Source organism: Carcharodon carcharias, chromosome X, assembly GCF_017639515.1.
Source record: "Carcharodon carcharias isolate sCarCar2 chromosome X, sCarCar2.pri, whole genome shotgun sequence".
Lineage (NCBI taxonomy): Eukaryota > Metazoa > Chordata > Chondrichthyes > Lamniformes > Lamnidae > Carcharodon > Carcharodon carcharias.
This window is the reverse complement of record NC_054507.1, coordinates 12,665,900-12,687,473: the sequence shown is the minus strand read 5'-3', so window position 1 is coordinate 12,687,473 and position 21,574 is coordinate 12,665,900. Positions and strand designations below refer to the sequence as shown.

General features: G+C 56.8%; 1 protein-coding gene across 1 annotated transcript in view; it reads right to left on the bottom strand.

Annotated features, from left to right (window-relative positions):
• LOC121273204 (transcription factor Sp5-like) overlaps positions 1 to 1,569 on the bottom strand; it is a 31,468-nt gene extending 29,899 nt beyond the window's left edge. Inside the window, exon 1 of the mRNA XM_041180196.1 lies at positions 1,456 to 1,569. Within this exon, the coding sequence (XP_041036130.1) occupies positions 1,456 to 1,569 (114 nt within the window). The remainder of the gene's footprint in view (positions 1 to 1,455) is intronic.
• Between the last annotated feature and the right edge of the window lie 20,005 nt (positions 1,570 to 21,574).

Here is a 21,574-nt window from a genome sequence, read left to right as displayed (position 1 = left end):
GTGGGTGGAGATGGGGATTTGGGTAAATGCTTTTTAAAAATAACCAACCTTTCATACTGGTGGTCAAACAGTGAAGTGAAGTGAATGCCTCCGGTGCTATGGATACGTATCTTTCTATCCAATGAGGCAGATTTTGGTTTTGACTCCAGCTCTATGAAATGAAAGCAAGGAGACTCCAAGGCAGTGCTGGCAATCCAATCCTTTTCTCTTTGATACGGCAACAAGTGGCTGTGAACTTCCCAATAAACACCACAAGTTGTGCAGATCCTCGGAGGCTTTGAAGGTCACACAATAGCACCATTGTTCCCTCTATTTTAAAAACTCTTGAACAATATTGACCTTGTCCCTGCTGGGGGTCACACCATGGTGCTGATGGCTCTTTTCACAGTTAGAGCGATTGGAGCACTTCTGTTGGGATGACTCTTTAAGATTTGTTCGACGTAGAGATTTTACAAGACGGAACATCTCCGAAAGGGGGTGGAGTGATTTGCCTGAGCATCCCAGCATGGCTGTTCACACTGCAAAGGAATGAAGCCATTTCTGAAGGCAGTTGACTCTTGCCGGCAGGTCCATTTATGCAGGTCTCGAGATGCTCCCTCCCCAAACTCTGCCCCCTGCTGCTTAGCCCAGGAAACCCTGAGATCAATGGTGTCAACCCACTGGCCCCACCCCCCCCTCCACCGCAGCGGAGTGAACACAGACCAGGGAGTTAAGCTGCACCATTCCAATATGTAGAATTGAAAGGGTTCAGTGGTCACCAAAGGGGAGCTCTCCCAATTGGGTGTCGTAACTTTTTAAAATTCATTCATGGGATGTAGGTATCGCTGGCTGTGCCAGCATTTCTTGCCCATCCCTAATTACCCCTTGAGAAGGAGGTGGTGAGCTGCCTTCTTGAACCGCTGCAGTCCATGTGGTGTAGATACACCCACAGTGCTGTTAGGGAGGGAGTTCCAGGATTTTGACCCAGTGACAGTGAAGGAACGGCCGATATATTTCCAAGTCAGGATGATGAGTGACTTGGAGGGGGACTTCCAGGTGGCTGTGTTCCATCTATCTGCTGACCTTGTCCGTCAGCCTAAAATCCAAGGAAAACATGGTGGGATAACCCTGACATTAATTGAAAGGTTCCCCCAGGGGAAATTAATGCCAATATGATTATGCGACACCAAAACAGGACTTTCGGCCCATTGTCCCTATGCTGGTTCTCTCTGAAAAGAGCTCTCTAGTGAGTCCCACTCCCCACCCCTAGCTTTTCCACTACTCTAGCAATATTTTCTTTTCCAGATATTCCTTTTTAAGAGCGATTATGGATTCTGCTTCCACCAGTGTTTCCGACCGGGTATTCCATGGCCTAACAACCTTCTAAGGAAAAGAATTTGCCTCACCACTTTCATCATTGTTTCGGTGATGATCGTAAACCTGTGTAATTTTGAGCATTTTCATCAGATCTCTTACCTTGCGCCCTCTAATGAAGAGGGCCCAATTTTCTCCAGTCTCCGGCCTCTTCTTGTACCCAAAGCCTCTCATCCCTGGTATCGTCTTTGTGATCCCATTCTGCCCCCTCTCCATGGCCTTGACATCCCCCCTAAATGAACTGAACACAATATTCTAACCGAGGCCTAAACAGTGATCAGTCTAAATTTAGCCTAACCTGCTGCTTTTAAGCTCTATGGCTGGGATTTTCTGGCCCTGTCGTGACCCCGCCCATGTTTCTATTTATAAAGCCTGGGATTCCGCACGCTCTTTTACAGCTTTCTCAATGTATACTCATACTAGTAAAGATTTGTGTATCTGAACTCCTGAATCTTACCGCTCCTTCACTCCTTTTAAAGTTTTACTGTTTCGTGTCTACCTCCTCTCTTCATTCTTCCTTTCAAAGTGGTTCAGTTCAGACTTCCCAGCATCTGACTGCTAGCTGCCCAATCCACTTTGTGGCCTATGCCCCCCTCAGCAGTAACTTGTGGGAGAATTTTCTCCCCGTTGGTTGGGAGCGGGTGTGGGAGGCTGCCATTTTATGTGGGTGGGCCAATTAAGGCCCGCTCAGCGTGACGCGCGCCCAGTAGCACTCAGTGCGACCCGTGCGGGTGGGGGGAGGAGGGAGACTCAGGGCCTGCGCTCTTTCGCACATGCGTGGAAATCTCCCTGAGGCACAGAGCTGCCTCTGGGAGATTAAGTTCCAATTGAAACTTCGAAATAAAAAAAGTTAACAGTCATTTACACGTGTCCCCTCGTGTGACAACTGGGATGTGTTAAGCAAGTGTTTGAAAAATATTTATTCATTTAATAAACCCTTCAGGAAACCTCCTCCCGCCCGTGGATGAGGTTTTGTGGAAAATGGACAGGCCGCCTGGGCTCTATGCCCCCCTGGCCAACCTTAAGGTTAGACAGGCAGCATTCTCAATTGGGTTAACTGGTTTGTAAATGGCCTTACTAGGCCTTTGACAGTTCGGCGAGCCTGCAGTTGACTCCGGTGCCTGCCTGCCGAACGATCGGAATGATGCGTCATTTTACACACAGAAGTGCCTCAGGGAGCGGAAGATTTATAACAATAAAATTGAAGAATTAAAGACTCTGTCACATGAGCAGGGACATGTTAAAAATGAGTTTTAAAAGCGTTTTGTTTTTAATCACTGGTCCAAACCTCATCCTGCCCCTGGGTGAGATCTCGCCCAAAACGCAAAGGCCACTTTTGGCCTATTCGCCTGCCCGCCAATCGAACGGCTGGACGGGCAGCGAAAAATTTGAGTTACTTAATTGATTAAGGGCCTTAATAGGCCGCTTAATTGTCGGCGGGCGCATGGCTGCCTCTCACGCACGCCCGCTGAGTGAAATATCGCGAGAGTGCGTGATGATGTCAGGACGCTCGCCTGACATCATCACGCACTATTTAACACTTGTCCGGGTTGGGCACGCGCCTGCTCAGCGAGAGAATAATTCAGCCCAAGATTTGAGAGGGAATTCCAGAGCTTAGGGTCCAGGCGGCTAAAGGCACAGTTGCCAATGGTGAAGCGATGAGAATTAGGAATACTCAAGTGGCCAGAATTGGAGGAATGTATTCACGTGCTGTCCTCTTTAGAGTTTACCACACTCGCTACTTTTGTGCCATCTGCAAATTTTGATATTTTTCCCCCTATACCTGAGTCTAAATTATCTAAACTGATCCCGGAAGGACACCACTGCTTATAACACCCTGCCAATTTGAAAAATATCTATGAACAACTGCTCCCTGTTTTCTATCCTTCAATCCCAAATTCCAATCCGTGCTCTTGCATTTCTTTAAGCACTATTAACCTTACATTTAGCAATAAGCCTCACATGTGGCACCTTTTCAAATACCTTTTGAAAACCCATATACACAACATCCACTGCCTTTCCTGTATCAACGCAGTCTAGTATTTCCTTGAGTAACTATTATATTTGGCAGGTGACATGCTACCAGTTCTCAATTAACCCATGTCTTTCTAAGCCAGTACTAACCTTATCCCATTTATAATACAGTCTCCTGAGTCTTAACCACTATCAATGGCAGGCACAATTACTTGGTTTATCCCTTGCTCCATTTTTGAATAGAGATTTTCCATTGATAATCCTCCAGTCACCTGGCACAATGTCTGTATTCAAGGATGTTTGAAAGATTGTGGCCAGAGCCTCTGCTAGTTCCATCCATGACTTCCTTCAGCATTCTACGATGAACATCTTTCACACGTTGTGTTCAACAACATTTGAGCACCATTCCTTGATCCTTTGTTATTGTAGTAATTGTTCCACCTCCCTCTCTTTGTCTTTTATTTATTCTCCCAGGGGTGTGGGTGATTCTGGCTGGGCCAGCATTTATTTCCCATCCCTAATTGCCCCTTGAGAAGGTGGTGGTGAGCTGCCTTCTTGAACCGCTGCAGTCCATGTGGTGTAGGTACACCCACAGTGCTGTTAGGGAGGGAGTTCCAGGATTTTGACCCAGTGACAGTGAAGGAACGGTAATTTATTTCCAAGTCAGGTGAGTGACTTGGAGGGGAACTTCCAGGTGGTGGTGTTCCCATGTGTCTGCTGCCCTTGTCCTTCTAGATGATAGAGGTTGTGGGTTTGGATGGTGCTGCTGAAGGAGCCTTGGTGAGTTCCTGCAGTGCATCTTGTAGATGGTACACACACTGCTGCTACTGTGTGTTGGTGGTGGAGGGGGTGAATGTTTGTGGATGTGGTGCCAGTCAAGCAGGCCGCTTTGTCCTGGATGATGTCAAGCTTCTTGAGTGTTGTTGGAGCTGCACTCATCCAGGCAAGTGGGGAGTATTCCATCACACTCCTGACTTGTACCTTACAGATGGTGGACAGGCTTTGGGGAGTCAGGAGGTGAGCTATTTCTTGATATCACGTGGAGTGAGTCGAATTGGCTGAAGACTGGCACCTGTGATGCTGGGGACCTCCAGAGGAGGATGAGATGGATCATCCACTCGGCACTTCTGGCTGAAGATTATGGCAAATGCTTCAGCCTTATCTTTTGCACTGATGTGCTGGGTTCCTCCATCATTGAGGATGGGGATATTTGTGGAGCCTCCTCCTCCAGTGAGTTGTTTAATTGTCTACCGCCATTCACGACTGGATGTGGCAGGACTGCAGAGCTTAGATCTGATCTGTTGGTTGTGGAATTGCTTAGCTCTGTCTATCACTTGCTGCTTATGCTGTTTGGCACCAAGCAGTCCGTTGTTGTAGCTTCACCAGGTTGACACCTCATTTTTAGGTATACCTGGTGCTGCTCCTGACATGCCCTCCTGCACTCTTCATTGGACCAGGGTTGATCCCCTGGCTTGATGGTAATGGTAGAGTGGGGGATATACCGGGCCATGAGGTTACAGATTGTGTTTGAATACAATTCTGCTGCTGCTGATGGCCCACAGCACCTCATGGATGCCCAGTCTCGAGTTGCTAGATCTGTTCGAAATCTATCTCATTTAGCACGGTGGTAGTGTCACACAACACGGGGGAGGGTATCCTCAATGTGAAGATAGGACTTCGTCTCCACAACGACTGTGTGGTGGTCACTCCTACCGATACTGTCATGGACAGATGCATCTGCAGCAGGCAGGTTGGTGAGGATGAGGTCAAGTATGTTTTTCCCTCTTGTTGGTTCCCTCACCACCTGCTGCAGACCCAGTCTAGCAGCTATGTCCTTTAGGACTAGGCCAGCTCGGTCAGTAGTGGTGCTACCGAGCCACTCTTGATGATGGACATTGAAGTCCCCCACCCAGAGTACATTCTGGGACCTTGCCACCCTCAGTGCTTCCTCCAAGTGGTGTTCAACATGGAGCAGCACTGATTCATCAGCAGAGGGGGGGTGGTACGTGGTAATCAGCAGGAGGTTTCCTTGCCCATGTTTGACCTGATGCCATGAGACTTCATGGGGTCCAGAGTTGATGTTGGGAACTCCCAGGGCAACTCCCTCCTGACTGTATACCACTGTGCCGTCACCTCTGCTGGGTCTGTCCTGCTGGTGGGACAGGACATACCCAGGGATGGTGATGGTGGTGTCTGTGACATTATCTGTAAGGTATGATTTGGTGAGCATGACTATGTCAGGCTGTTGCTTGACTAGTCTGTGAGACAGCTCTCCCAATTTTGGCACAAGCCTCCAGATGGTAGTGATTAGGACTTTGCCAGGCTGACAGGGCTGTGTGTGTGGCTGTTGTCGTTTCCGGTGCCTCAGTTGATGTCACTCCACCCGGTTTCATTCCTTATTGACTTTTCTGTAGTGGTTTGATACAACTGAGTGGCTTGCTAGGCCATTCCAGAGGGCAGTTAAGAGTCAACAACACTGCTGTGGGTCTGGAGTCACATGTAGGCCAGACCAGGTAAGGACAGCAGATTTCCTTCCCTAAAGGGCATTAGTGACCCAGATGGGTTTTTACAACAATTGACAATGTTTTTCATGGTCCCCATTACTGAGGCTAGCTTTTAATTACAGATTTATTAATTGAATTTAAATTCCGTCAGCTCTGGTGTTGGAATTTAAACCCATGTCCCTCGAACATTAACCTGGGCCTCTGGATGACTAGTCTAGTGACATTACCACTGTGCCACTGCCTTCCCATTTTATTCCCACTCTCACACTTTTCTGGCAAAACAAGGGGAAAGTCCTTATTCAGTATCTCTGCCATTCCTTCATCCTCCTCGAGCAGACTTCCATTTTCATCTGCCCACTTGCTGGTCTAAAACTAGGCTGATTTTCCCTTCTTAGTCACTTACATGACTTTTATTCTAGTCTATCTTTTTGTAATTAAAGTCGAAGATCGTTATGGTTCTGTTATTTCTGCCCATTTGTCTACATGCCCCTTCTTTAGTCTTAGCGCCATTGTTTGCTTGTCTATAATAATGATCCCTTCTGCTTCCTTCACTCAAACAAAATAGGCTCATCTTTTACCATCTCCGCGTTCTAGTCACATGATGGAATCTTTCATTAACAATGCCACCCATCCTCTTCCCTATTTTCCTGCTCTATTCTTCCTGAATATTTTGCCCATAGCTCATCAATTTTATGCAGAATACTATGTCCATTTATGTACATAAAACTTAAACCTGTCTGTCCAGCAAAACTATTTGTTTTGATCCCTCCTTCTTTTGACCTGTGTTGCAGTCAATGGAACCCAATATTAGGTGCTGCGTATAACAGGCACCAGATCCGATATCACCCAATTTTGTGCCAATACCCAAGATGGCTTTCTACCTCTATCTCTCCAGTCATGCGCTTACCTCTGGCATCTTACCATTCCCACACTTATGGCGTTGGGAGTAATTCTACTCTTTAAGCTGGCTCCTTGGCTGGGATTTTCTGACCCTGGTATGGCGCCCCAGCCACAAGTCTGTTGACTTCCAGCGGGACTGGAAGATCACGGTGGGTGGGTGCAGAAAACGTGCTTTGTAGGACCACCGTTCTATTGCTCAATGTGTCGATAGCTCATTTGGTAGCACTCTTGCCTCTAAGTTAGAAGATTCTAAATTCAAGATCCACCCCGGATGCCTGCCCACTAGGCTGATGCTCTAGAACAGTGCTGAGGCTGTGCTGCACTGCCAGAGGTGCTGTCGTTTTGGATGAGGCATTAAACTGAGGCCCGTTTGAGTGGGCGTAAAAGATCCCTTGGCATTATTTCGAAGAAGAGCAGGGGAGTTCTGAGATGTCCCCAGTGCCCTGGCAAATTGACATTACAAAAACGGAATATCTGGTCGTTTTCACGTTGTTTGTGGGATCTTGCTGTGCACACATTGGCTGCCGTGATTCTACATTACAAAGTGACTGAACTTCAAAAGTACTTCATTGGCCGTAAAGATCTCCAGGCCATGCTGAGGTTGTGATGCTGGTTGAGCAATAAATATTGGCTGGGACACTGAATTTGCTCACCCTATGAATTGCACCATGGGATCTTTTACATCCTCTCTCACAGGACTGTTCAACGTCTCGTCCGGCACCTCCGACAGTGCTAAGCTCCCTCAGTACCACGCTGCAAGTGTCAGCCGAGATTACGCGCTCTCGTCTTGGGAGCGGGGCTCAAACCCAAGGGCTCCCGTCTTCTCTTCCAACCCCGATGGATGGTCACCCACTTCCTTCCCTCACCTGACCTGCTTACGGACACAGTGAGCCTCCTGGGTGTGACCGCGCGTCACCAGCTGCTCCCCCAGCTTGAGTGTACGAAGGCAGGAGACACTTGGATGTGTGGTCATCCCAGACGCATAGGTAACCCAGGAGGACCTCCTGAAGCAAGCAGGCAGCACACATTACAGCCTTAAGCTCCTTCCCCACTTCCTAACCAGACCTTAAATGAAATGGCAGCAACAGGAAGCCTCATCGATATTGCGTAGGCTGTAGTTCTAATGATGCTGCCTGCAATGCGACTTGCAAAATGCAGATACGACCCGCTAAGCTTCTGCTGAGAGTTGTGGTCCCAAACAATACCTTGCTTGGGGGCTCCTCTGAAGGAACTTGCAATGCTGTATCGGGGGGGGTGGGGTGTGAGTCTGAGGGCAGGATTTTCCAGCCCCGACACCGGTTGGGATCTTTCCTTCCTGCCAGCGGTGGGAGGGGGTGGAAAATGTGGCGCGAGTGGGGGAAAAGACCTGGTTTCCCGACGGCAGGGGATTGTTGCCAGGAGTTTCCAGTCCTGACCGTCATGGGGGAATGGTGGGTCGCTATTCCCGCCGGGAACCCGTTTAGCATGTCATTAGCGGGATTCAAATTTCCAGCCGACCGGAATTGTTCCCCATGCCCCCCCACCCACCTTCCCCCCTCCTCGCCCCACTCACCTCACTATCCGACCCATCAGCGGGAGTTTAGGCAGGTCCAAAACACGGCTGGAACCCGTGTAGCGTGTACATGTTGAGACTTACCGGGATGGGAGGCTGGAGCAGGAGGGAGGTGCACGCCCATTGGGGCGGCGGTGGTGTTTGGGGTTTGGGGGGGTTGATTGAGCACTGGGAGGGGAGGGGAGGAGAGGGCGGATGGGGGTGCCAGAGAGTTGTGGGGCCGGTGGGCAGGGTAAGTATGCAGCCTCGCGGTGGGTTGCTGGTTGGGTGGGGGGGGTTGGTGGAAGGGACCGGGGAGCGGTGCAAGGGCTGTGGGAGAGCAGGGGCATGAGGGGTGGGGTGAGGGGGGTGGAGGATTCAGAGGGAGGGGTTGGTGGCCTGAATCCCAGAACCTTAGGGTGCAAACCGAGGGTATTGGTGTCAGGAGGGGCAGTAACAGTAAAAGGAGGCAGTTGGAGGTGGTAGGGTGGAGGATGAGGGTCTGTGGGTGGCAGGTGAAGGGCCAGTTTGGGTCGTTGGAAGGGTCCTGGAGGTGGACCTGGATCCTAGGGGTGGGCAGGGGGACCGTGTCAGGAGCGGGCTCGTCAGGGAGGGAGGGCATGTGAATGATGACAGTGATAGGCTGCAGGGTTATGGGGGAGGTGGGGGGGGGGGGGGTGTTCAAGGGTGATGGTTGGGAGGGTAAAGGTTACACCAGAGGGGTCATTGGTGATTGTGGGGGGGAGGGTGGGGGTTACAGGTGGAGGGTAGAAAGTGTTGGAGACAGCTCGAAAGGAAACACACGCCATTCTGCTGCTGAGGTACTGAGTCCACTCCCTCGATGTCCAGCTCAGGAGAAGCTGATTGGGGGGAAGGCCATCGGGTGGGTAGAGCTGTAGCTCAGTTCAACTGGACAACTGAAGGGGAGCCCGAATAATCTGTCCTGACAAGGGAAAGGGTGTTTCTATAGACTCAGAAGGGTGGTGGAGGGAAAGGGGGATGACCACCGTGCCCTCTTGTCCCCTATGACCTCGGAGGGCCGCCTCTGCAGGCCTGAGGCCTAGAGGGCCCCTGCTTTCTTTGGGTCTCCTGTTCGGGGGCAGCTGCACCCTCAGCGGTCCCAGAGGCTGAAGCTGATGGGGTTACAGGCAGAGGGGGACTCGAAACGCATGGACACCCTCGGAGAGTCCTGAATGGAGGCCCCAGGGGTGTCGGCCTGATGCTCCTCCTCCCTTTGGGTCCCTTCCCTGACTCCTTGAGGAGAAGGGGCACCTGGAGGGAGGTTGAGGTGCCCTGTCCCCCTCTTACGTAGCCACTGCAAAAGCTTGCCTGTGGCTGATGGAGTGCAGGGCTGTGCGCATCTCTGGGTGTTCTGCTGGACCAGGTTCTTCATGGCGTCCGCCACCCTCTCCTTGGAGACTTCGATGCGCACACAGGTCAGTGCTGCTACACCAGAGAGCGAGCGGACAGACTCCTCTGCCTCATGTTCCACTCTGTTGAGGGCCTCTGACTCCTCTTGCCTGATGTTTCGCCCGCCCCCTCCTCACCTCTCGCTGCATCTTGTCCAGGGTCGCTCCCCAAGGCTCATCGTTGGACTTGGATTTAGCAGAGGCCTCTTCCCCAGCAATCCTCCAAATGCCGGTGACCTTGCCTCCCCCGGCTACGGACAAGTGTCCGTGTGGTGGTCACGAGAGCCTCACGCCCAGTCTAAACTAGATCGACGACCTGCTAGCCACTGGGCTGGTGGAGGGTGCGGGTGACTTCTGTGATGGCTCGACGGGTGAGAAGTCGGCATCATTGGCATCACCCTCAGTACTCTGCGGGCTGGGGCTGAGCTCAGGAGTGGGGTCTGGCCTCACCCTCCTCCTGTTGGCACCAGTAATGGAAGGAGGAGAGAATGAGTAACAGTAGGGGCTGCCTCCCATACTGCACAGAGCCTTACCCCCAGGTTTCCATGAGCAGAGGTTAAGCATGCTTCCCCACTGGATGGCAGGGGGACGCCGGTCTCGCCATCGCGTGAGGGGAGAGAGAGTCGAGTGAGGGGAGAGGGAGTCGAGTGAGGGGAGAGAGAATCGAGTGAGGGGAGAGGGAGAGTCGCGTGAGGAGAGAGAGAGTCGAGTGAGGGGAGAGAGAATCGAGTGAGGGGAGAGGGAGAGCCGCGTGAGGAGAGAGAGAGTCGCGTGAGGGGAGAGAGAGTCGAGTGAGGGGAGGGAGAATCGAGTGAGGGGAGGGAGAATCGAGTGAGGGGAGAGGGAGAGTCGCGTGAGGGGAGAGGGAGAGTCGCGTGAGGGGAGAGAGAGAGAGTCGCGTGAGGGGAGAGAGTCGCATGAGGAGAGAGAGAGTCGAGTGAGGGGAGGGAGAATCGAGTGAGGGGAGAGGGAGAGTCGCGTGAGGGGAGAGAGAGAGTCGCGTGAGGGGAGAGGGAGAGTCGCGTGAGGGGAGAGGGAGAGTCGCGTGAGGGGAGAGGGAGAGTCGCGTGAGGGGAGAGGGAGAGTCGCGTGAGGGGAGAGGGAGAGTCGCGTGAGGGGAGAGGGAGAGTCGCGTGAGGAGAGAGGGAGAGTCGCGTGAGGAGAGAGGGAGAGAGTCGCATGAGGAGAGAGAATCGCGTGAGGTGAGAGAGAGAGTCGCGTGAGGGGAGAGAGAGAGTCGCGTGAGGGGAGAGGGAGAGTCGCGTGAGGAGAGAGAGAGTCGAATGAGGGGAGAGAGAGTCGAGTGAGGGGAGGGAGAGTCGAGTGAGGGGAGGGAGAATCGAGTGAGGGGAGAGGGAGAGTCGCGTGAGGAGAGGGAGAGTCGCGTGAGGAGAGAGAGAGTCGCGTGAGGGGAGAGAGAGAGTCGCGTGAGGGGAGAGAGAGAGTCGCGTGAGGGGAGAGAGTCGCGTGAGGGGAGAGAGAGAGTCGCGTGAGGAGAGAGAGAGTCGAGTGAGGGGAGGGAGAGTCGAGTGAGGGGAGGGAGAATCGAGTGAGGGGAGAGGGAGAGTCGCGTGAGGAGAGAGAGAGTCGCGTGAGGGGAGAGAGAGAGTCGCGTGAGGGGAGAGGGAGAGTCGCGTGAGGGGAGAGGGAGAGTCGCGTGAGGGGAGAGGGAGAGTCGCGTGAGGGGAGAGGGAGAGTCGCGTGAGGAGAGAGAGAGAGTCGCGTGAGGAGAGAGAGAGAGTCGCGTGAGGGGAGAGAGAGAGTCGCGTGAGGGGAGAGAGAGAGTCGCGTGAGGAGAGAGAGGGAGAGTCGCGTGAGGAGAGAGAGAGAGAGAGTCGCATGAGGAGAGAGAATCGCGTGAGGGGAGAGAGAGAGTCGCGTGAGGGGAGAGAGAGTCGCGTGAGGGGAGAGAGAGAGTCGCGTGAGGGGAGAGGGAGAGTCGCGTGAGGGGAGAGGGAGAGTCGCGTGAAGAGAGAGAGAGAGTCGCATGAGGGGAGAGAGAGAGTCGCGTGAGGAGAGAGAATCGCGTGAGGGGAGAGAGAGAGTCGCGTGAGGGGAGAGAGAGAGTCGCGTGAGGAGAGAGAGGGAGAGTCGCGTGAGGAGAGAGAGAGAGAGTCGCATGAGGAGAGAGAATCGCGTGAGGGGAGAGAGAGAGTCGCGTGAGGGGAGAGAGAGTCGCGTGAGGGGAGAGAGAGAGTCGCGTGAGGGGAGAGGGAGAGTCGCGTGAGGGGAGAGGGAGAGTCGCGTGAAGAGAGAGAGAGAGTCGCATGAGGGGAGAGAGAGAGTCGCGTGAGGAGAGAGAATCGCGTGAGGGGAGAGAGAGAGTCGCGTGAGGAGAGAGAATCGCGTGAGGGGAGAGGGAGAGTCGCGTGAGGGGAGAGAGAGAGTCGCATGAGGGGAGAGGGAGAGTCGCGTGAGGAGAGAGAATCGCGTGAGGGGAGAGGGAGAGTCGCGTGAGGAGAGAGAATCGCGTGAGGGGAGAGGGAGTCGCGTGAGGAGAGAGAGAGAGAGTCGCATGAAGGGAGAGAGAGTCGCGTGAGGAGAGAGAGAGAGAGTCACGTGGGGGAGAGAGAGAGTCGCGTGAAGGGAGAGAGAGTCGCGTGAGGAGAGAGAGGGAGAGTCGCGTGAGGAGAGAGAGAGAGAGTTGCATGAGGGGAGAGAGAGAGTCACGTGAGGAGAGAGAATCGCGTGAGGAGAGAGAGAGAGTCGCATGAGGAGAGAGAATCGCGTGAGGGGAGAGGGAGAGTCGCGTGAGGAGAGAGAATCGCGTGAGGAGAGAGAGAGAGAGTCACATGAAGGGAGAGAGAGAGTCGCGTGAAGGGAGAGAGAGTCGCGTGAGGAGAGAGAGAGAGAGAGTCGCGTGAGGGAAGAGAGAGAGAGTCGCGTGAGGGGAGAGAGAGAGTCGCATGAGGGGAGAGGGAGAGTCGCGTGAGGAGAGAGAATCGCGTGAGGGGAGAGGGAGAGTCGCGTGAGGGAAGAGAGAGAGTCGCATGAGGGGAGAGGGAGAGTCGCGTGAGGAGAGAGAATCGCGTGAGGGGAGAGGGAGAGTCGCGTGAGGAGAGAGAATCGCGTGAGGAGAGAGAGAGAGAGTCGCATGAAGGGAGAGAGAGAGTCGCGTGAGGAGAGAGAGAGAGTCACGTGGGGGGAGAGAGAGAGTCGCGTGAAGGGAGAGAGAGTCGCGTGAGGAGAGAGAGAGAGAGAGAGTCGCGTGAGGGGAGAGAGAGAGAGTCGCGTGAAGGGAGAGAGTCACGTGAGGGGAGAGAGAGTGTCACGTGAGGGGAGAGAGAGAGTCACATGAGGGGAGAGAGTCGCGTGAGGGGAAAGGGAGAGTCGCGTGAGGGGAGAGAGAGTCGCGTGAGGGGAGAGAGAGAGTCACGTGAGGGGAGAGGGAGAGTCGCGTGAGGGGAGAGGGAGAGTCGCGTGAGGGGAGAGGGAGAGTCGCGTGAGGGGAGAGAGAGAGAGTCGCGTGAGGAGAGAGAGAGAGAGTCGCGTGAGGAGAGAGAGAGAGAGTCGCGTGAGGAGAGAGAGAGAGAGTCGCGTGAGGAGAGAGAGAGTGAGTCGCGTGAGGAGAGAGAATCGCGTGAGGGGAGAGGGAGAGTCGCGTGAGGGGAGAGAGAGAGTCGCATGAGGGGAGAGGGAGAGTCGCGTGAGGAGAGAGAATTGCGTGAGGGGAGAGAGAGTCGCGTGAGGAGAGAGAGAGAGAGTCACGTGGGGGAGAGAGAGAGTCGCGTGAAGGGAGAGAGAGTCGCGTGAGGAGAGAGAGAGAGAGTCACGTGAGGGGTGAGAGAGTGTCACGTGAGGGGAGAGAGAGAGTCACATGAGGGGAGAGAGTCGCGTGAGGGGAGAGAGAGTCGCGTGAGGGGAGAGAGAGTCGCGTGAGGGGAGAGGGAGAGTCGCGTGAGGGGAGAGAGAGAGTCGCGTGAGGGGAGAGGGAGAGTCGCGTGAGGGGAGAGGGAGAGTCGCGTGAGGGGAGAGGGAGAGTCGCGTGAGGGGAGAGAGAGTCGCGTGAGGGGAGAGAGAGAGTCGCGTGAGGGGAGAGGGAGAGTCGTGTGAGGGGAGAGGGAGAGTCGCGTGAGGGGAGAGGTAGAGTCGCGTGAGGAGAGAGAGAGAGAGTCGCGTGAGGGGAGAGAGAGAGAGTTGCGTGAGGAGAGAGAGTGAGTCGCGTGAGGAGAGAGAGAGAGAGTCGCGTGAGGAGAGAGAGAGAGAGTCGCATGAGGGGAGAGAGAGAGTCGCATGAGGGGAGAGAGAGAGTCACGTGAGGGGAGAGGGAGAGTCGCATGAGGGGAGAGAGAGAGTCGCATGAGGGGAGAGGGAGAGTCGCGTGAGGAGAGAGAATTGCGTGAGGGGAAAGAGAGTCGCGTGAGGAGAGAGAGAGAGAGTCACGTGGGGGAGAGAGAGAGTCGCGTGAAGGGAGAGAGAGTCGCGTGAGGAGAGAGAGAGAGAGTCACGTGAGGGGAGAGAGAGTGTCACGTGAGGGGAGAGAGAGAGTCACATGAGGGGAGAGAGTCGCGTGAGGGGAGAGAGAGTCGCGTGAGGGGAGAGAGAGTCGCGTGAGGGGAGAGGGAGAGTCGCGTGAGGGGAGAGAGAGAGTCGCGTGAGGGGAGAGGGAGAGTCGCGTGAGGGGAGAGGGAGAGTCGCGTGAGGGGAGAGGGAGAGTCGCGTGAGGGGAGAGAGAGTCGCGTGAGGGGAGAGAGAGAGTCGCGTGAGGGGAGAGGGAGAGTCGTGTGAGGGGAGAGGGAGAGTCGCATGAGGGGAGAGGTAGAGTCGCGTGAGGAGAGAGAGAGAGAGTCGCGTGAGGGGAGAGAGAGAGAGTCGCGTGAGGAGAGAGAGTGAGTCGCGTGAGGAGAGAGAGTGAGTCGCGTGAGGAGAGAGAGAGAGAGTCGCGTGAGGAGAGAGAGAGAGAGTCGCATGAGGGGAGAGAGAGAGTCGCATGAGGGGAGAGAGAGAGTCACGTGAGGGGAGAGGGAGAGTCGCATGAGGGGAGAGAGAGAGTCGCATGAGGGGGGAGGGAGAGTCGCGTGAGGAGAGAGAATCGCGTGAGGGGAGAGAGAGTCACGTGAGGAGAGAGAGAGAGAGTCGCGTGAGGGAAGAGAGAGAGAGTCGCGTGAAGGGAGAGAGTCATGTGAGGGGAGAGAGAGTGTCACGTGAGGGGAGAGAGAGAGTCACATGAGGGGAGAGAGTCGCGTAAGGGGAGAGAGAGTCGCGTGAGGGGAGAGAGAGTCGCGTGAGTGGAGAGAGAGTCGCGTGAGGGGAGAGGGAGAGTCGCATGAAGGGAGAGAGGGAGTCACGTGAGGGGAGAGAGGGAGTCGTGTGAGGGGAAAGGGAGAGTCGCGTGAGGGGAGAGAGAATCGCGTGAAGGGAGAGAGAGACACGTGAGGGGAGAGAGAGAGTCACGTGAGGGGAGAGAGAGAGTCGCATGAAGGGAGAGAGAGAGTCGCGTGAAGGGAGAGAGAGTCGCGTGAGGGGAGAGAGAGAGTCGCGTGAGGGGAGAGAGAGAGTCGCGTGAGGGGAGAGAGAGAGTCGCGTGAGGAGAGAGAGAGAGTCGCGTGAGGAGAGAGAGAGAGTCGCGTGTGGGGAGAGGGAGAGTCACGTGAAGGGAGAGAGAGAGTCGCGTGAGGGGGGAGGGAGAGTCGCGTGAGGGGGGAGGGAGAGTCGCGTGAGGGGGGAGGGAGAGTCGCGTGAAGGGAGGGAGAGAGTCGCGTGAAGAGGGAGAGAGCCGCGTGAGGGGAGAGAGAGTCGCGTGAGGGGAGAGAGAGTCGCGTGAGGGGAGAGAGAGTCTCGTGAGGGGAGAGAGAGTCGCGTGAGGGGAGAGGGAGAGTCGCATGAAGGGAGAGAGGGAGTCACGTGAGGGGAGAGAGGGAGTCGTGTGAGGGGGAAGGGAGAGTCACGTGAGGGGAGAGGGAGAGTCGCGTGAGGGGAGAGAGAATCGCGTGAAGGGTGAGAGAGTCACGTGAGGGGAGAGAGAGAGTCGCATGAAGGGAGAGAGAGAGTCGCGTGAAGGGAGAGAGAGTCGCGTGAGGGGAGAGAGAGAGTCGCGTGAGGAGAGAGAGAGAGTCGCGTGAGGAGAGAGAGAGTCGCGTGTGGGGAGAGAGAGAGTCGCGTGAGGGGAGAGGGAGAGTCGCGTGAAGGGAGGGAGAGAGTCGCGTGAGGGGAGAGAGAGTCGCGTGGGGGAGAGAGAGTCGCGTGAGGGGAGAGAGAGTCGCGTGAGGGGAGAGAGAGTCGCGTGGGGGAGAGAGAGTCGCGTGAGGAGAGAGAGAGAGTCGCGTGAGGAGAGAGAGAGTCGCGTGTGGGGAGAGAGAGAGTCGCGTGAGGGGAGTGAGTCACGTGAGGGGAGAGAGTCGCGTGAAGAGGGAGAGAGTCGCGTGAAGAGGGAGAGAGTCGCGTGAGGGGAGAGAGAGTCGCGTGGGGGGAGAGAGAGTCGCGTGAGGGGAGAGAGAGTCGCGTGAACGGAGAGAGTCGCGTGAACGGAGAGAGTGAGTCACGTGAGGGGAGAGTGAGTCACGTGAGGGGAGAGTCGTGTGAACGGAGATAGAGTCGCGTGAACGGAGAGAGTCGCGTGAACGGAGAGAGTGAGTCACGTGAGGGGAGAGAGTCACGTGAGGGGAGAGTCGCGTGAACGGAGAGAGTCGCGTGAACGGAGAGAGTGAGTCACGTGAGGGGAGTGAGTCACGTGAGGGGAGAGAGTCACGTGAGGGGAGAGAGAGTCGCGTGAGGGGAGAGAGAGTCGCGTGACGGGAGAGAGTCGCGTGACGGGAGAGAGTCGCGTGAACGGAGAGAGTGAGTCACGTGAGGGGAGAGAGTCGCGTGAGGAGAGAGAGAGAGTCGCGTGAGGAGAGAGAGAGAGTCGCGTGAGGAGAGAGAGAGAGTCGCGTGAGGAGAGAGAGAGTCGCGTGTGGGGAGAGGGAGAGTCACGTGAAGGGAGAGAGATTCACGTGAAGGGAGAGAGAGTCGCGTGAGGGGAGGGAGAGTCGCGTGAGGGGAGAGAGAGTCGCGTGAAGAGGGAGAGAGTCGCGTGAAGAGGGAGAGAGTCGCGTGAAGAGGGAGAGAGTCGCGTGAAGAGGGAGAGAGTCGCGTGAGGGGAGAGAGAGTCGCGTGAGGGGAGAGAGAGTCGCGTGAGGGGAGAGAGAGTCGCGTGAGGGGAGGGAGAGTCGCGTGAGGGGAGAGGGAGAGTCGCGTGAGGGGAGAGGGAGAGTCGCGTGAGGAGAGAGAGAGTCGCGTGTGGGGAGAGGGAGAGTCACGTGAAGGGAGAGAGATTCACGTGAAGGGAGAGAGAGTCGCGTGAGGGGAGGGAGAGTCGCGTGAGGGGAGAGAGAGTCGCGTGAGGGGAGGGAGAGAGTCGCGTGAAGAGGGAGAGAGTCGCGTGAAGAGGGAGAGAGTCGCGTGAGGGGAGAGAGAGTCGCGTGAGGGGAGAGAGAGTCGCGTGAGGGGAGAGAGAGTCGCGTGAGGGGAGAGAGAGTCGCGTGAGGGGAGAGAGAGTCGCGTGACGGGAGAGAGTCGCGTGAACGGAGAGAGTGAGTCACGTGAGGGGAGAGAGTCATGTGAGGGGAGAGAGAGTCGCGTGAAGGGAGAGAGAGTCGCGTGAGGGGAGAGGGAGAGTCGCGTGAGGAGAGAGAGAGTCGCGTGAGGGGAGGGAGAGTCGCGTGAGGAGAGAGAGAGTCGCGTGAGGGGAGGGAGAGTCGCGTGAAGGGAGAGAGAGTCGCGTGAAGGGAGAGAGAGTCGCGTGAAGGGAGAGAGAGTCGCATGAGGGGAGGGAGAGTCGCGTGAGGGGAGAGAGAGAGTCGCGTGAGGGGAGAGGGAGAGTCGCGTGAGGGGAGAGGGAGAGTCGCGTGAGGGGAGAGAGAGAGTCGCGTGAGGAGAGAGAGAGAGTCACGTGAGGAGAGAGAGAGAGTCGCGTGAGGAGAGAGAGAGAGTCGCGTGAGGAGAGAGAGAGAGTCGCGTGAGGAGAGAGAGAGTCGCGTGTGGGGAGAGGGAGAGTCACGTGAAGGGAGAGAGATTCACGTGAAGGGAGAAAGAGTCGCGTGAGGGGAGGGAGAGTCGCGTGAGGGGAGAGAGAGTCGCGTGAGGGGAGAGAGAGAGTCGCGTGAGGGGGAGGGAGAGTCGCGTGAAGGGAGGGAGAGAGTCGTGTGAAGAGGGAGAGAGTCGCGTGAAGAGGGAGAGAGTCGCGTGAGGGGAGAGAGAGTCGCGTGAGGGGAGAGAGAGTCGCGTGAGGGGAGAGAGAGTCGCGTGAGGGGAGAGAGAGTCGCGTGAGGGGAGAGAGAGTCGCGTGACGGGAGAGAGTCGCGTGAACGGAGAGAGTGAGTCACGTGAGGGGAGAGAGTCATGTGAGGGGAGAGAGAGTCGCGTGAAGGGAGATAGAGTCGCGTGAGGGGAGAGGGAGAGTCGCGTGAGGAGAGAGAGAGTCGCGTGAGGGGAGAGGGAGAGTCGCGTGAGGGGAGAGGGAGAGTCGCGTGAGGGGAGAGAGAGAGTCGCGTGAGGGGAGAGGGAGAGTCGCGTGAGGGGAGAGGGAGAGTCGCGTGAGGGGAGAGAGAGAGTCGCGTGAGGGGAGAGAGAAGAGTCGCGTGAGGGGAGAGAGAGAGTCGCGTGAGGAGAGAGAGAGAGTCGCGTGAGGGGAGAGAGAGTCGCGTGAGGAGAGAGAGAGAGTCGCGTGAGGAGAGAGAGAGTCGCGTGTGGGGAGAGGGAGAGTCACGTGAAGGGAGAGAGATTCACGTGAAGGGAGAGAGAGTCGCGTGAGGGGAGGGAGAGTCGCGTGAGGGGAGAGAGAGTCGCGTGAGGGGAGAGAGAGAGTCGCGTGAAGAGGGAGAGAGTCGCGTGAAGAGGGAGAGAGTCGCGTGAAGAGGGAGAGAGTCGCGTGAGGAGAGAGAGAGAGTCGCGTGAGGGGAGAGAGAGAGTCGCGTGAGGAGAGAGAGAGAGTCGCGTGAGGAGAGAGAGAGAGTCGCGTGTGGGGAGAGGGAGAGTCACGTGAAGGGAGAGAGAGAGTCGCGTGAGGGGGGAGGGAGAGTCGCGTGAGGGGGGAGGGAGAGTCGCGTGAGGGGGGAGGGAGAGTCGCGTGAGGGGGGAGGGAGAGTCGCGTGAAGGGAGGGAGAGAGTCGCGTGAAGAGGGAGAGAGCCGCGTGAGGGGAGAGAGAGTCGCGTGAGGGGAGAGAGAGTCGCGTGAGGGGAGAGAGAGTCTCGTGAGGGGAGAGAGAGTCGCGTGAGGGGAGAGGGAGAGTCGCATGAAGGGAGAGAGGGAGTCACGTGAGGGGAGAGAGGGAGTCGTGTGAGGGGGAAGGGAGAGTCGCGTGAGGGGAGAGGGAGAGTCGCGTGAGGGGAGAGAGAATCGCGTGAAGGGTGAGAGAGTCACGTGAGGGGAGAGAGAGAGTCGCATGAAGGGAGAGAGAGAGTCGCGTGAAGGGAGAGAGAGTCGCGTGAGGGGAGAGAGAGAGTCGCGTGAGGAGAGAGAGAGAGTCGCGTGAGGAGAGAGAGAGTCGCGTGTGGGGAGAGAGAGAGTCGCGTGTGGGGAGAGAGAGAGTCGCGTGAGGGGAGAGGGAGAGTCGCGTGAAGGGAGGGAGAGAGTCGCGTGAGGGGAGAGAGAGTCGCGTGGGGGAGAGAGAGTCGCGTGAGGGGAGAGAGAGTCGCGTGAGGGGAGAGAGAGTCGCGTGGGGGAGAGAGAGTCGCGTGAGGAGAGAGAGAGAGTCGCGTGAGGAGAGAGAGAGTCGCGTGTGGGGAGAGAGAGAGTCGCGTGAGGGGAGTGAGTCACGTGAGGGGAGAGAGTCACGTGAAGAGGGAGAGAGTCGCGTGAAGAGGGAGAGAGTCGCGTGAGGGGAGAGAGAGTCGCGTGGGGGAGAGAGAGTCGCGTGAGGGGAGAGAGAGTCGCGTGAACGGAGAGAGTCGCGTGAACGGAGAGAGTGAGTCACGTGAGGGGAGAGTGAGTCACGTGAGGGGAGAGTCGTGTGAACGGAGATAGAGTCGCGTGAACGGAGAGAGTCGCGTGAACGGAGAGAGTGAGTCACGTGAGGGGAGAGAGTCACGTGAGGGGAGAGTCGCGTGAACGGAGAGAGTCGCGTGAACGGAGAGAGTGAGTCACGTGAGGGGAGTGAGTCACGTGAGGGGAGAGAGTCACGTGAGGGGAGAGAGAGTCGCGTGAGGGGAGAGAGAGTCGCGTGACGGGAGAGAGTCGCGTGAACGGAGAGAGTGAGTCACGTGAGGGGAGAGAGTCGCGTGAGGAGAGAGAGAGAGTCGCGTGAGGAGAGAGAGAGAGTCGCGTGAGGAGAGAGAGAGAGTCGCGTGAGGAGAGAGAGAGTCGCGTGTGGGGAGAGGGAGAGTCACGTGAAGGGAGAGAGATTCACGTGAAGGGAGAGAGAGTCGCGTGAGGGGAGGGAGAGTCGCGTGAGGGGAGAGAGAGTCGCGTGAAGAGGGAGAGAGTCGCGTGAAGAGGGAGAGAGTCGCGTGAAGAGGGAGAGAGTCGCGTGAAGAGGGAGAGAGTCGCGTGAGGGGAGAGAGAGTCGCGTGAGGGGAGAGAGAGTCGCGTGAGGGGAGAGAGAGTCGCGTGAGGGGAGGGAGAGTCGCGTGAGGGGAGAGGGAGAGTCGCGTGAGGGGAGAGGGAGAGTCGCGTGAGGAGAGAGAGAGTCGCGTGTGGGGAGAGGGAGAGTCACGTGAAGGGAGAGAGATTCACGTGAAGGGAGAGAGAGTCGCGTGAGGGGAGGGAGAGTCGCGTGAGGGGAGAGAGAGTCGCGTGAGGGGAGGGAGAGAGTCGCGTGAAGAGGGAGAGAGTCGCGTGAAGAGGGAGAGAGTCGCGTGAGGGGAGAGAGAGTCGCGTGAGGGGAGAGAGAGTCGCGTGAGGGGAGAGAGAGTCGCGTGAGGGGAGAGAGAGTCGCGTGAGGGGAGAGAGAGTCGCGTGAGGGGAGAGAGAGTCGCGTGACGGGAGAGAGTCGCGTGAACGGAGAGAGTGAGTCACGTGAGGGGAGAGAGTCATGTGAGGGGAGAGAGAGTCGCGTGAAGGGAGAGAGAGTCGCGTGAGGGGAGAGGGAGAGTCGCGTGAGGAGAGAGAGAGTCGCGTGAGGGGAGGGAGAGTCGCGTGAGGAGAGAGAGAGTCGCGTGAGGGGAGGGAGAGTCGCGTGAAGGGAGAGAGAGTCGCGTGAAGGGAGAGAGAGTCGCGTGAAGGGAGAGAGAGTCGCATGAGGGGAGGGAGAGTCGCGTGAGGGGAGAGAGAGAGTCGCGTGAGGGGAGAGGGAGAGTCGCGTGAGGGGAGAGGGAGAGTCGCGTGAGGGGAGAGAGAGAGTCGCGTGAGGAGAGAGAGAGAGTCACGTGAGGAGAGAGAGAGAGTCGCGTGAGGAGAGAGAGAGAGTCGCGTGAGGAGAGAGAGAGAGTCGCGTGAGGAGAGAGAGAGTCGCGTGTGGGGAGAGGGAGAGTCACGTGAAGGGAGAGAGATTCACGTGAAGGGAGAAAGAGTCGCGTGAGGGGAGGGAGAGTCGCGTGAGGGGAGAGAGAGTCGCGTGAGGGGAGAGAGAGAGTCGCGTGAGGGGGAGGGAGAGTCGCGTGAAGGGAGGGAGAGAGTCGCGTGAAGAGGGAGAGAGTCGCGTGAAGAGGGAGAGAGTCGCGTGAGGGGCGAGAGAGTCGCGTGAGGGGAGAGAGAGTCGCGTGAGGGGAGAGAGAGTCGCGTGAGGGGAGAGAGAGTCGCGTGAGGGGAGAGAGAGTCGCGTGAGGGGAGAGAGAGTCGCGTGACGGGAGAGAGTCGCGTGAACGGAGAGAGTGAGTCACGTGAGGGGAGAGAGTCATGTGAGGGGAGAGAGAGTCGCGTGAAGGGAGATAGAGTCGCGTGAGGGGAGAGGGAGAGTCGCGTGAGGAGAGAGAGAGTCGCGTGAGGGGAGGGAGAGTCGTGTGAGGGGAGGGAGAGTCGCGTGAGGGGAGAGGGAGAGTCGCGTGAG